The 15,399-nt window shown below is 33.1% G+C and overlaps 1 protein-coding gene across 1 annotated transcript in view; it reads left to right on the top strand.

Annotated features, from left to right (window-relative positions):
• The window catches only part of LOC134844575 (uncharacterized), a 57,535-nt gene that overhangs the window by 25,123 nt on the left and 17,013 nt on the right, over positions 1 to 15,399 (top strand). The window contains exons 9-11 of the mRNA XM_063861314.1: positions 13,609 to 13,708; positions 13,972 to 14,062; positions 14,264 to 14,483. Of these exons, the coding sequence (XP_063717384.1) occupies positions 13,609 to 13,708; positions 13,972 to 14,062; positions 14,264 to 14,483 (411 nt within the window). The remainder of the gene's footprint in view (positions 1 to 13,608; positions 13,709 to 13,971; positions 14,063 to 14,263; positions 14,484 to 15,399) is intronic.

The following is a 15,399-nucleotide window of genomic DNA, read 5'->3' as shown; positions in this document are numbered from 1 at the left end:
ATTAGAATTAGTTGAAATCTGTAAACTCGGTGGTTTGGGTTAGATTTTTGTGTAAAAAGAAAGATGATTGGTTTATGGTCTGTGAATAGAACTGTAGGATGTTTTGATCCAAGTATCAGAAATTCATATTCTGTTAGTGTATATATTATGGCTGTACATTCTCTCATTAGAGTTGAGAGTCGTAGCTCTGCTTGAGTGAATAATCGAGAATTTGCTGATATGAGGTTCATTTTATTTGTACCATTATGTGATTGTAATAGTGCTGCACCGATGCCAAAGTTCGAAGCATCGCACATTGCATAAAATGGTTGATTTGAATCTGGGATTGTGTTTGAAATTTGTTCAGTTAAAAGTTTCTTTATTTCTTCAAATCGTGTTTGATGTTCTGTGTTCCATTCAAAATTATTTTGTTGTCTAAGGATGTTTTAAAATGGTCGTAGATATAATTGCATTTTATAAACATATTTACTTAAAAAGTTTAACATTCCAAGAAATTCTTGGATTTTCTTTTTATTTGTTGGTGGTTGAAGTTTTTGAATAGCGTCAATGCGTGATTTCAATGGGGTGATTGTTTTTCTTTCTATATTATGTCCTAAGAATTTAACTCTTGTCAAAAAGAAGTGTGATTTATCGGGGGCGGCCTTCAGATTTTCGTTCTGAAGTATTTGGTGATATTTTTCTAAAACATTGAACATCTCGTCTTTTGTTTGTGATTGCATAAAAACATCGTCTAAATAGGTGATTGCGTTTTTCTTGAGTATTAGTGGTCTAAAAATTTTGCTCATAAAAGCTGAAAATGCTGCTGGTCCTATGGATATTCCATAGAATAAGCGGTTGAATTCATATTGTTGGTTTCCGATAACAAATTGTGTTAAACGTCGTGATTTTTCATCTAGTGGCATTTGATTGTATGCACTATTCATATCGGCGGTTGTAAAGTATTTGCCGTTTATTTTTGTTAAAATAACTTGTATTGGTTCAATGGGCCAATTACATTTTGATTCATCTATAAGTGAATTGAGGTATCTAGCATCGAGAACGATTTTTAATGATTCTCGTTTAGCTAGAATGATAACGGGGTTGATAAATGTGTTCCCTTTTGGTTGTTCTTCTTTATTAACTGGTGATATAATGTTGTATTGTTCTAAAATATCGAGTAATCTGTTTACTTTATCATGTAAGTGAATTGGTACTTTACTTGCTCTCTGTTTTTTGAAAACTGCGTCTGGTTTTAACGGGAGATGTAGTGATGAGCTGATTTTTCCAACATCGAATTTTGATGTTGCATAGACTGATGAATATTTAATTAGCTGTTTGGCTAACTTTTCGAATTCGTCTTGTGTTATTTGTGAATGTTGGAAATTAAACATTGTTAAAAATTTCTGTTGGTCCTCTGTGTAGTTACTTATGTTGAATGTAGGTTTGAAATATGGAGTTTTTGTGAAATAATCCGTATTTCTGTTTTCGTTACTTATTATATTATTTATAGATAATTCTTCATTAAGAATTGTAGATTGGCAAATATCTAGTAATTGGAGTATATTATTTACGCGATAGGCTTTTTCGTGTATTGGTGATATTGTAGCGTTGGTTTCACAATATCCTAAAAGTCCTAAAGGTAATGTTACTTGGTAAGGTGTGTTGTTATAAACATGTAAGGAAATGATATCTGAATTCGAGTTTTTCAAATATTTTATTGATGAGATTGTGATTTTGAAAAATTTGTGAATAGGTTTGAATTCAAAATCTGACATATAAAATTTTTGTTTGTTTTGTTCTTTATCATATTGGTGAACTTGTTTGATTGAAAAATTATAGATGTTTCCTGATAGTGGTTTCAAGTGTTTTCTTTGTTGGTTTAATATCGGGTAGAATTTTGAAAAGAATGGTGGTTGTTTATTTAATCTTTGAAAAAATGTTAAGGATGTTTCTTTTGTTTTTGTATATTTATCTTTGATTAATATTTTACTATTTAGTATGTTAATTGTTGGTATATACTTTGAAATAAATGGTATTCCAATGATATTATATTTAATATCAGTGATATGGAATATTTGTTTAAATGGCTTATTTAAAATTTTGCTTTGCTCCATTGTTCTGGTGGGGAGGAGAAATAATTGGATTTTTCCGTAGTTTATCAATGTTGATCCTTGTGCTGTTGCTAACTTACTGGAGGTTTCAAGAGGTGTTAGCTTTGGGTGTAAAGTTTTTATTTCATTCCATGTGGGGATGTTTATTATGTTTGATTCTGCTCCTGAATCAATTAAAAAATCTATTTCAAGGTCTGGTGGTTGAAATTCTTTATTTCTTGGGCTTTCTAAGAGAAATGGTATTGTCCAAATTTTTTCTTTGGGTTGTTCTTTTTGTATATTTTGATAAATGTGGTTTGTATTCAAGCATTTTGTTTTGATATTTTTAATGGTTTGATTTGTAGTGTTAATCTCATTTGTTTCTTGCGTCGTTGGTGTGGAATTTATGGGTGTAGTGTAATAATTTTGAAGAAATTCTGATTGATTTTCATATATGTGTGATGAAAAAGGTTGTTCATATATGACAGATTCATAGTCATTTTCGACTTTTATCATATTGATAGAAAGAGTGTTTTCTGTATCACTTTCTGAATCTGATGATGTACAGTTTATTTGATTGAGTTGTAACGTATCAGTTACTGTGTCATCAATACCTGGAGGGTCTGATGTTGTTTCTGGATTAGATTGTACTTGATTAATATGTCTTTGATGTTTAGGTGTACTACTTCTGTGGCGATTATTAGAATTATTATAGTTATTATTATTCCGGTGTGGTGATTGGGAATAATTTCTATAACGATTATTATAACTTGAGTGTCGATTTTGTGAATTATTTCGCGATCTGTTTTGGTAATTATTGTTTGGTCTGTTATAGTTCGATCTATTATATGAGTTATTCCTTGATCGATTGTTCGGGTAATTCTGGTTTCGGTTGTTTGAATAACTTCTATGTCGATTATAGGAGTAGTTTCTATTCCTATTGTATGATGAATTTCGTGATTGGTTGTTTGGATAGTAGTTATTTTTTGATTGGGAATTAGATCTAGAAACAAATCGTTGTGTATTTGAATGTGATCTGGAGTAGTTGTTTCGACTATTTGTTCTATTGTAGTGATTTTGTGATGAATTATGCGTGTTTCTTCGTTCTGGTGATCTTCCTCTATAACTTGAGTTATATGGTGATTGATTTCTTGTATAATTTGTATTGTTCGGGAGTGGTTTTCCTGAACTGTTGTTGCTGTAGACTGTTTTGTTCGGTAGATTTTGATCTTTTTTCATGTATTGATAGAATGATTTATCTGGTTCTTTATATTTTTGAGGTTTATTTTGATTGTCTTGCTGTTTTTGTCTACATTCGGAAATACTATGTCCGTATCGTCGGCAATAATTACACCATTTTTTGAAAGATGGTTTGCCTTTAAAGTTTGGGTTCTTTTCGTAAATATTGAGTATTTCAGTGATTTTTTCAACGAGGTCTGTCTCTGATTCCTGTATATTATTAATATTAGTGGGAGTCGTTTCAATTCTGTTAACGTATTGTAATTTCAGATTTTCCGTTTCTTCTAGTTTCATCGTGATTTCTGCTTGTTCTAATTTGTCTCTAGTTTTCGAAAATCTAAATCGGGTTCTCGAATTGAAGAAGGATGGGATGCTCTCTTTTTTATTGCTATTTTCCTTAATTGTGGTGTTAAGGTCATCATTAAGATTTCTGTCATCTTTGTGTTTTTATAGTCGTGTGTATTTAGTGAATATGCTTTTCGAACTAGTGTTTCGATTCGTACTGCTAATTGCTTGATGGTTTCGTTTGGTAATCTGCGAATTTCATTACATAAAACTCTTTGTTGTTGTTTGTTTCTTTCGGAGTCAAACATTTTTGAAAATTCCTGTGTAAACCTTTTCCAGTTTGATTTTATTTCTAGAGGTAGTACTGAAAACCATTTTTGGGCTGCGCCATCTAAGGTTGTTTGTATTAACGCTGTGCGTCGATGTATCCAGTTTTGATGTAGTGGCGTACTAATTGGTTCAGGTCCAATATTTAAAATCAGGTTTGCTGTTACTGCATTTAAATAATCTTCTACAGAGTATTCAGGGTCTGTTCCTGTGAAAACCATTAAAGGTTTGTTTGATGTTATTGATGATCCACCCATAAGGTATGGATTCATTGTCATTTGTAATGATTCTGCTGCATTTGGCATTTGAGAAAAATTTGAAAGTTGGTTTCTTGTTATTTCATGTTGTTGGAGATAATATGGGAGTGGTATTTCATTTTGCATTTGTGATGGTTGATACGAGTGTGCAGTCATTGGATTTTGTTGTTGAATTGGTTGAAAAGATTGTGTATTAATTAGATTTTGTTGTTGAATTGGTTGTTGATGTTGTGCATCTATTGGTTGTGGAGAAAAATTTCTATGATTTGTACGTGTTTTCTGTATTCCTTGTCTACGATATTCTTGAGTATTTGGTGCAAATATATCTGGTTGTAAGAAATCATCATCTGAGGATAAATAATCCATTTGATAAGATGTCTGTTTTTTATTTTTATTTTGTTGAAAAAATGGGTAATTTTCACTACGATCCTGTGAAGGATGTAAATTTGTTCGGAAATTTATTGAATTAGGTTGGGTCATTGGGTTATCCCAATTTCGAGATCTTGTATATTGGTTAAAATTTCTTTGTGGTTGATTATATGTTTTTGATGGATGTATAATTATAATTGTGGTCTGCAAAGTTGTTTCTAGTGAATGTTTTGCGTGTTTTTGATGGTATTGTCATGGGTCTGTATGTTTGGTAATCCATATGTGAATATTTAGGGGCAACCGAAGGTTTAACGGTTGATTGTAAGGTTACCTGTGTTTGTGAAGGATTTGTATTTCTTGGTGTTGTTAAATTTGGGCGTATTGGTGAAATACTTTGTTGTGTAGTTGTTGTGTGTACAATTTCTTCATTTATGAAGTGTGATGGTGTCTGGATATCTTGTTGAGTAAGATTCCTAGTTCCATTGAGGTTTTCGTTGTGTATGACTGTAGAGTTTAAACTATTATTTTGTGTATCTGGCAAAAATGTATTATAGTTTAATGTTGTTGCATCAATGGTGAATGGTATTACTTTTACATAATCTCTTATGTAAGATATCGTACTTATTGCTTGACTTGAGATTGATTGTGGGAAGCTTATAAATGCGGGATGAGACCATTCGGGGTCCCAAACATAATCTGATTGTTCTGTGATAGCGGTATCATCGTTCGAGTTTTGGGGTCTAAAATTTTTTCTTGCTTGTGCAATTAAATCAATATTGTGTGTGAAATAATCTATTATGAACCATGCCAAAATTTTTTGTAGATCGTGTTTTGTATGTTGTGAAACTTTGTCTTTCGTGAAATTTTCTTTAATGATGTTTAAATAACTAGAGAGTAGTGTGATTTCATGTCGTACTCTTAAATGTTTAGATGTTTCTGTCGGTGAGACATTTGTTATTGGGATTTCGTTTTCTAATATCGAAATATAACTATATATTATTGCGAAAACTTCATTGGTGAATATGGAGTTTGCTCTTTGTGAGTTATGATATTGGATGCTTTTTATATATTCTGAAAAAACTTTTGAAAATTCTAAATCAAGATCGTCTGTTTGAATTGTATATTTTCTATGATTATGGTTTGGTGAGGTGAATTCTATGGAGTAGATTCCATACTGTTGTGTTATGTTGCATATATCTTTTAAGTAGTGGTCTATGATTTGTCTTTTGATTTTTACATCTGGGAACTCTGTTTTACATGGACTGATTCCGGGTTCAAATAAATTTAATAGTAAATTTTTGCAAAATATATGCTGTCCTCTATCAGTGGTTGCATCTACTATAAAAGGAAAGATTTCATCATCATCTGGGGTTTCGTCACCTGGGGTGTGCGTTGAGCTCATTTTTTCGTTCGATGACTGTTAATATGTAATTATTAATGTGTCGAATTGGTTGATTCCAATTGTATAAATGTACTGGTTTGTGTTTATACTGCTTTTTTATTCTTCTTTTTCCTCTTTTTGATGAATTTGAAGTTGTTTCTGAGTCAGAAAAATATAATTGATCGTGAAGTGGGCAATTTTTATCTATTGATTCTTTTAATTTGTAAAGTTCGTCTAAACTGTTGGTTTCTGATTCTGAAAATGCGTTTCGATTTTTTGAAAATCTTTTTCGTGTTATTCGTCTTTGTTTCGTTATTATTTTTCTTTTTAGTGTTTGTCGTTTTGTTCGAATGTATCCAACTGTTTGTGTATGAGGTGTGATTACAAGGTCGTATTTTTTGTTATCTATTTCACAATTGTGTAAAACGATTGTTTGTTTATTTCCTAGGTTTTTAAATGACATAAGGTTTAGGATGACGGATGCAAAAGGTTGTTAAATGATTTCTATTTTCCTAAACTGTTAGTTCTTACGATTTTTTGGTTAGCTTAACCTGGGTCTATTTGTTCAGGGTTGGAGAGAAAAGTATATCGATTCCGAAGAATGATTTTTTACTTTCTCGTGGCTAGTATAAGTTAAGGTGTTAACTTACTTAATCTTACTTAGGGGTAGTGATTGTGTTCAAGGGTTGGAGAATAGTAAATCGATCCACAAGGTTCAGGTATAATTAGAACGCGAGTAGTTCGTTAGATACTATTTTAAACTTACTAAGTCTAAGATTTATCCTGGGTCTGGTAAGAGGGGGGGTCAAGTGAAGGATGAATAACCGAAGTTCTTCACTGTTTATCCTAATTTGAATGATTAGTTTTGTTTAAAAATTTCTATTAGTCTTAGGTCTTTAGAAAGGGTTGGGTAGTGAATCGACGTTTGAGGTCGTTAGACACTAATTAAGTGGGTGGGGGAGAACAAAGTTGTTCTGTTTGATCCAAGGATAAGCCTTGATGATCAAATTTGAAATTTAATTAAGTAGAAAATAATTTAAGATCCAAGGATAAGCCTTGATGATCTGGTTTTAAAATTAAGTGAATTTAAGTTTTAATAAAATTTTAAATGTGTGTAAAGGAAAGATTTAGTGTTTTGATGATATTAGTGGGTTTATGATTGCTGTTATGTTTTAGGTGATGAAGCTGGAACAACAGGATGATTTATGATTACTAACCATTTATTGTCGTGCTACTAATTTTTATTTTTTATTTTTCAATAAATATTTTTCAAACATGTTTTGTATATTACTGCAGAGTTTTAGGAAAACGATCTTAGATCTTTTTATCAATCGTTATTGTATATTAATAATTTTGTTTAGCGCCTGAAATGATTTTGAAGATTAACTTCAAGGTTTTATGTTTGCAAATGAAAATCTAAATTCATTGCCAGTAGTATTCTAAATATAAAAGTTTGTTCTGGTTTTTGCCTAACTATCATATAGCTATATGGCAAGTTTCTACTTTGTCGTATGTCGTCTCTGGTTCGAGGTCTTCTTCCAATTCCGGGTAGTTCTGTTATGGTTCGGAATATTGGCTCTGATCTATTGAGTCGTAGAGACATTTCGATTAAATTATTGTCGTATAACATTTTGTAAATGTTTTTGTCTAATTTCTAATCTATTTTGGTTAATTCTAAGCTATTAAGGTCTTGTTCGAGACTTATGGTCGCACCAGATGAGTTATGACTGGAGTGTATAACTCATAGAGTAATTTCGGATAGGGTACACCGTCTGCTCGTCACGCTATCTTATTTTCGGCCGGATAGATTCGTGCAACTTCTTAGTCTAATACCGATCCTAATCTTACTCTTATACTATCTAGTCTCAGGTTGTTTAACTAGTCTCTGCTAGGCTCAATAGATCTAGGGTATACTGGTTTATTGCGGCTGCTGAAGTGCTCGGGAGAGTCCAACTAATTTCTAAGTTAAATTCAAATCTCTCTGGTGCTGAAATTACAAGTAACTTCAGCACTTACAAATAAGTGGGTTGTTAGTTAGATGGATCATGATTGGTTAATATTAAATACTTTACATTGGTAAAATATCTAATTTATCCAATCATAAAATGTAGTTTAGATCAGGTTCCACTATTGATTCAGTTTTCTCAAATTGGGTGAATTTCATAAAAAGCCCTCAATCCTAAATTGCTTTTGAAATTCAAATGCTTTAAGCCCATATATTTTTTTCTTGAAACTCGAAACTTGGATTTTTATTTCAAAACAATTGCGCTAATTGGGACTTTTCCATCTGTCAAAACAACCTCAAGACACCCAAAGACAAAATTCCTCCCCGTTTTCAATGGTTGGAACAAAACTTTATAAAAAGTTTGAATTTAAGCAGTTTGAAATTTCTATCTCCAGACACGGGAATAAACTCTCTATCTTGATTGTTGATGATCGGGTTCAACTATACAACGTCCATTCCCGCTACTTTTATGATTATAAAAACCCAATTGAAAAATTAAAATTTATTTTCAAGCCAAGGGAGCTATCGAACTACAATTTCCTTGTTGAGGATGGCAAACAGTTTGAGGTTGTTTGCGATATTGATATTAGTTCTTATGGTAACAGGTATGCTTATGGATTGTGTTAGTGTTGTTCTTGTTGGTTGTAGTTTTAATGGTGTTGGTATTTGGTAACCGTGATGGTAATAGATGTGCGAGGCTGATGTTGATGGTGATGATAATGCTGACGATGACGGCGATGTTGCTGTTTCCGGTGATTTTACATGCTGATGTCATTGGTGACGTTGGCCGGGACGTTTATGAATGTAATCAGAAAATTTCCTGTGAGGTCATAGCGAGCTCAAATTGAAATTAGAATGAAACTATACATATTACGACAAGTCGCAATAAAACACAACTCGCATTAAAAGACAATTCGCAATATGTGCTAGATACGCAGGATGCGCAAGACTTAAAACGAAATTTAGAGCCGGTTATCGCCGCATCCCCGAAGACCTGAAGCCGAGAATATAAAGTTTTCAATTGGCTTCAAAAACTTGTGCGTTGTCGCTTTCCTGGAATTTTGCGAGTTGTCTTTTGTTTCGAGTTGTCGCGCTATCCCTTGTAACATAAATATCGGAGGACGGAACCAGCTTAACAGGACATACCCAGCTGAGTAGCTCACTTTTGGAGAATGATTTTTTTTGCCTGAAACAAAACGATCAAAAGCAGTAACATTAAAGAGGTTTACGGCTTACGAATTTTTGTTCTCTATTCCTAAGGGTAGCATCAAAGTAAAAATACGATAAGGCCGAACTTTTTTGGTTGTATATCGATTGAATATGCTGGGAGAACAAACTTAAATGAATAGAACCCTTCACCCGCTCTGAAGTTTCATGGAAATTAATCGATTAAATTAGATTTTCATAGTCAGTCTATATAAAATAACACAAATAATTGATTATAATCGATTAAAAATGGATTATAATGATACTATTTTTTAAGCAATAAAATCCCAATATAATTGCTTTTAATCGATTTTAATCAATTTTTTTCAAAGTATTTTCAAAAATTTTATCATAAGAAACATAATCAATTTTAATCTATTATAATGGATTATAATCTACTTATTAAAGCCTCTCGTTGTGCTGTTTTCGTTTTTTCATAATGATATTCAACTTAATTCAGTTATTTTGTCTCTCCCTAGTTTCAACTTTTTCCAAATTTCAATCGCGAAAACTTATAAAAAGCCAAATACTTTTATTAGACCCCACACCACTCCACCCCCACCTTTACCCGTACTACATAGTTATCTGTCCAATTGGGGTATCTAGTGTTTAGTGGGGGGGGGGGGGGGGGGGGGGGGTGCGTGGTAAGCGCGTGGGGAGGGGGTGGTTTGAGTTTAAATGCGGGGAAGGAAGGGAGATGGGGGGACGAGGGGGGACAGGGGGGGGGGGGGGGGGTGTTTGGACTTCGGGTGACTTCAAAAAAAAATCGAAAATTTATTCGATTTTTTTCAGGTCGGCCAAGCTGATTCTCCGAGCACTCCCAAAAATTAAGAATAACCTAATTCGACAAAAATATTAGCAACTTTCTTAGCGACAAACTTCTGAAAACAAAATGGTCAAAAATGCCGTTATGGGCAATTTTTGGAAAATTACTACATATTGGTCTCTTCAAAATTACTACAAATCGACCACCCCTGGTTGAACGTGTTCGTTCGAGTTTTGCAGAAAGTTGCAAAAAATAGAGTCTATATTTTGAGAATTCAATCAATATAGAAAACAAAAATGGATTATAATCGTTTATAAAGGATTTTTATGGATTTTTCTTTTTCGAAAGATATCGATTAAAATGGATTATCATTCCCTTACATTGTCTATTTTTGCCATGAGAATCGATTCTATAGACAACACTTTAGTAAAACAAAATCCAGTTTAATTGATTTTTATCCATGAAACTTCGGTGCGGGCAAAAAATGAGGGGTTCTCTTTATTTGCTTATTCAACAGAAAAGTGGGCGATCAAAATTTGAAACTTTAAAGGCATTTTTCTCAAAATGAGTTGAGACTAGAGAAAAAGTGAAGCCAACGAAAGTTGCTTAAAAATTCAATAAAAATATTCTGAAGCAAATTGTTTTTCGTAGCTCGCAGCCAAAATTTTACTCCAGAAACGGGATTGTGCTGATGAGTAAATGCAACTGATGAAAAAATTATAACAAACTACGCCTCTTACGCAAACTGGCAAAGTTTTAGGAAGATAAAATGCCAAAAGATTGCAAAAAAACGATCGAAACTTGTTTTCAAGCAAAGATTTTGTTTTTTATATATTAAAAATGACCTCTTTTGATTATCAACCAAAAGGATATTCTTCTATACAGATTTTTGAAGATTTCACGCCGGTAAAATTTTGTCAGACTTCATTTGATATAATTTTCTGATCAATCAACTCGGTAATTTCAGCACAACTCTTGATTAACTAAAAAAAATGAGAATGGTAAAATTTTAGTTGCTACTTTCGAAAAACTAGTTGCATCATAGTACTTCTGGTGAAATTATAAGCAAATTTTGTTTCATCTTATTTTTTTTTGTCTTACCTTAACCCTAATTGAGAACCACACGTTTGAAGTTTCAACTTTTGATCGTTTTGTCCGGATAATTTAAATCAGCATTAGTTTTTCTGACAACAAAAAAAGCGCCTGTTTTTTAATTTATTTCAATTATATTCTTCAACTAAAATTTAAATAAGTTTTGTTTCAAAATTTAGAAGGTGACAAAAAGAGTTTCTATAATTAATAGAACAAAACTTGCAATTGGCTCGTAAGATTGATTTCTGTTTCACCTGCTCAAAGCAAAACGCTGTAGCTTCTAATTAACAACAAAAGTAGCATTTTGTTAAGTAGAAACTTAAACTAACTCAATCTAACTTTGACTTCAAAGCATAAAGAATATCAATTAGAGCAATTTAAACTGTGTTTGTCGGAAAAAAGATTGGAAAAACAAACCCCTTAAAAATCAGTGCACCTTACTTAAATTACCCGAAAGCTTTCAGACTGTCGAGGAGAAGTTCTTTTAGACCGGAACTTCAAGTTTTAGCCTCTTAGTTATCAAATTGTAAGCAGTAGGTTTGAAAGAAATAAATCAAAATAAATGAAAAAAACAAATCACTACATTAGAATTTACGTTACGAAATTTAGGTTTCCAAGCTCCGCAGTATTCCATTTGGGAGGACTTTCACTTTTTAAATACAAACTGAGACAAGGCTGCTCGTATCAGGGCGAAGCCCTGAATGTTCCGACTGCCTTTTAATGTTTAATAAAATGTAATAAAAATGAAAAAAAAAAATTCCAAAATTTGAATTTTTTTTTTGAAAATCATCCCCCCACACGCCATATAAAGTACAAAAGGAACGATTTCACTCCTTGTAACAAATCAATTATGGCAAATGAGCTTCGTTCAACCAATTTGAACGATTTATTAGACGGATTAAATATTAAATCTCCGATTACGCGTTAATAGCGCGAATTATATCGCGCGTTAATTGTCCCATATTGGCCAAAATGGCAATCTTTAAACCCCCGTAACTTTACCAAAAATGATCACAGGTGAAATATCTTTTCAATTTTGAGCTCAGGAAAACAATACCTTTCGAATGATGTAAAAAAAGTTCCGTCAAAAATGGCTAGTTAAAAAGTCAAAATTTGTCTGAAGAAAAAAAAACCCACCCCGAGCACAAATATTCCGTTAATTTCGTATCGAAAGTCGGAACAAAAAATAAGCAGCTTCAACAATTTCTAGAAGAAAGTCAAAATGAGTCATTGTGCTTTAGCAGAAGCAATATATTTCTCGGTAATTAGCAGACCAATTAGCAATTAGTCGATCAAATTGATTTTCTGAGCTCTCCCAAAACACTATAAAGACCCCAACTTGACCAAAGTTTCTGGGTCGCAGGCAAATTTTTGAAAAAAGGCCGAAAAAAGCGTTTTTTGGCACTTTTTGGAGATTTTCGACAAAAAAAACGCGTTTTTTCGGCGCGCCATCTCAAAATTAGTATAAATTGGCACCGAAGGCGCCTTCAGAAAAATTTTAAGGTCAGTCAGCCAAAAATGGATCTCTCTAAATAGTACAAAGGGGGACCCTTTGGTTTGGCAGGGGTTCGAATCCCTGAGAGAAGAGACGTCCCCCCCCCCCCTAAATCCGTTACCGATAATCAGCAAGATGACCTTGAAATTAGACAAAAATATTCTAATTGAAAAAAACTAGTCCGGATTACTCAACGGAACGAAAAGAAAACGATTTCATAAAATTGTACAAGAAAACATCAAGCAAAACACCACTTTTTTTTAAAAAATGGAATTTTATGATCACTTTAACACTAAAAAAAAATTCTGTCAACCCATGTACAACATGCATAAACTTGTTTTTCATTGATCTACATTGAACCTGTATTTCAAGATGATTTTTGAATACGGCTCGTAATTGAAAACAAATTTCGATGACCCTGTCATTGATATGAGCACTATCCCAAGAAAACTAAGCTTCAAGAAGATATTTGAATCTGTATACGAGTTGTCGGAGAAAAAATGTATAGCGTAAAAGAACTTCACCTAATGTCTTAATTGAATTGCGCTGAAAGTGAATCTGAAGTTCTTGGAAACAAAATCAGATCCGACAGAAGTTTCGATATGAAATTCCTTTGATAATATCGAACAACTTACAGATCAATTATGACAAACATTTATGACAATCTACGCACCTAAAAAGTGCTTCTCTAATCTTTCTCCTAATCCTTAGAAAAAAGAATCGCCATGTGACTCCGAGCAAAGTTAACAAATTTTACAATCATAATCTACTGACTGCATCATAATAAATAAAGAGCTAATAGAAAAAATATTCTTTTTTTTCTATTAGCCTTGAGCTTTCTCTATATATTCAATCGTATTGAGTTTTGTTCAGTTTGGCGAATTTTGAGAAACAGTTGTAGCTGGTGGTATTACGCCATCATCTGTTCCAAAATCTTGTACTTTTTGCGCTCAGATTATTTTAAAAATTACTTGTGAAAAAGGTATGTTTAAATTTTGGACAGTTGAAAAAAGCTGAAAAAATTTCTTATTAAATTATTGTTAAGTGAACCCACTGGGGGGTCCGATTTGAGCGAGTGCCAGGGGGGTGTAAGATTACACCTGTACTTCTGTTGCAGTTGGGAAGGAGAGTGCAGGATGAGAAGATAGGCGATGTGTTGCAGAAACAGAAGAACAACAAACAACACAGCAGAAGTGGTGCCAAACTACTCAGTCTCGGTAAGTGCCATCATGTCTCAAGTGTCTGAAAACCTATTGCCGTAACAATGACATCTCATGCACAAAAATATAGAAAAGAGACCTTATCTTTTTTAACACCCACTTTTGCTTGAGTCTAAAAACTTGCAGCCCGCCAGACAAAAATAGTTTGCCAAAATTTGCAGCCCATCAAATTGAAATACCCTTGAAAGTACGTTTCTGATAAAATTCTGAAACTATAATGGATTTTTTAGATTCGAAATTAGTGAGTTGGTTTTGTTCAGAGCGTAGACTTCCAGTGGTGAGTGACAGCATGTTCGGGCGCAGACTGTTCGAGTCTGACGAATATCTCTTGTTCAAGGTCAAAGCTACCAGGTCAGTTTGTCATGAAGTCTTAGGTTTTTTCTGTTATAGTCAAACGTATTGCTGATCAAAAAGATCATTTCAAGAACGAGAGCTTGAATCTATTTTTTGGTAAAACTTTAATAAAAATATGTCTCAAATGATTTTCAATAAAATTGTAGATAAATATAACAAAATTTAATCTTATTTAGAGCTTATTTTCTAATGCTTCAGAGTGATGCTCAACTTCATCAAACATCTGATAGATGCTACCAGCCATGTGTCTCTTAAGCTGGACCATCTGGGTGTAATTGTGCTGGAGTCTATCTCGCAGAAATTCCTCCAACCCTGGAAGTTCGGCAGTGAGAACCCACTCATTCAAGACCTCATCTTCCCCATCACTCAGCAGGACTTCGGAGACTTGCGAGTTACCGGAATGCAGATCTTTCAAAAGGTTGAGTTTTTGGAACTTAATTCAATTTCTTTAGTTTAACAAAATCATATGATCTTTGGGGACTAATTTTAGCTCTGGAGTCTAATATATATCATATTTCATCGTATGCGCATATATAATCATGTCTAATATATAATCATATCGCACATTTTTGAAGAGCTGTCCAACTTTATTTTAAACAATGAGTAATCCGCTTAATAAAACCAGGGAGCAGAAATGTTTTCAAATAACCTCGGTTTCCGAATCCGAACTTCAAATAAGTAGAGATTGTGCCAGCAAGGAGGCAGTACAACAAGGCCGAATTACAATATTGCCGGAAAAAAATGTTGTTCAACAGTGCCAAAAATTATCCGTTTTTGGGCACTGTTGAACACTTTTCTGTTTCGGCACTGTTGACTGCCACGATCGCCAGTCAATTTAATCAAGATTCGGTCGCTAGGGCTTAGAAGTCTGGTTGCTGCGCAACGCTAAATCATTATTTATCCGACTATTTAAAATGAGGAGGAACTTTGTATTCGGGTGTGTTTTTGTTTTTTCTTTCTTTTTGTTTTCCAAGCAAAACCAGGTACCACAAATAATCAACAGACTGAGTTGAGTGGTATACCCTTACAGCCGCAAAAACCCTTACGGTCGTGATTCAAATCACATTAAAAAGTTCAAAAAAGTTTTCCCAGTGTCGAGAAAAACCGATTTAAAACTTTTGTTCTTTGTTATAATTTCGAGCTAATAAGGTGACCGTGTAGGCTTACAATAGCTTAATTAAGCTTAATTTAAGCCGTGAAAATTTAGTTTTTTTTCAATAAAGGTAGTTTTTAGAGTTTTTAAGCGCAATTTTAGGAATCAAAAACTTGAAAATTCAAAAAAAATTGCAAAAAATTTGAAAGTTTTGAAAATTTTTCAATTTTTTTTTGCATTT

This window comes from Symsagittifera roscoffensis, chromosome 4 (genome assembly GCF_963678635.1).
Source record: "Symsagittifera roscoffensis chromosome 4, txSymRosc1.1, whole genome shotgun sequence".
In the NCBI taxonomy this organism is placed as follows: Eukaryota; Metazoa; Xenacoelomorpha; order Acoela; family Convolutidae; genus Symsagittifera; species Symsagittifera roscoffensis.
The sequence above is the reverse complement of the archived record's forward strand: the minus strand, read 5'-3'. Positions and strand labels throughout refer to the sequence as shown.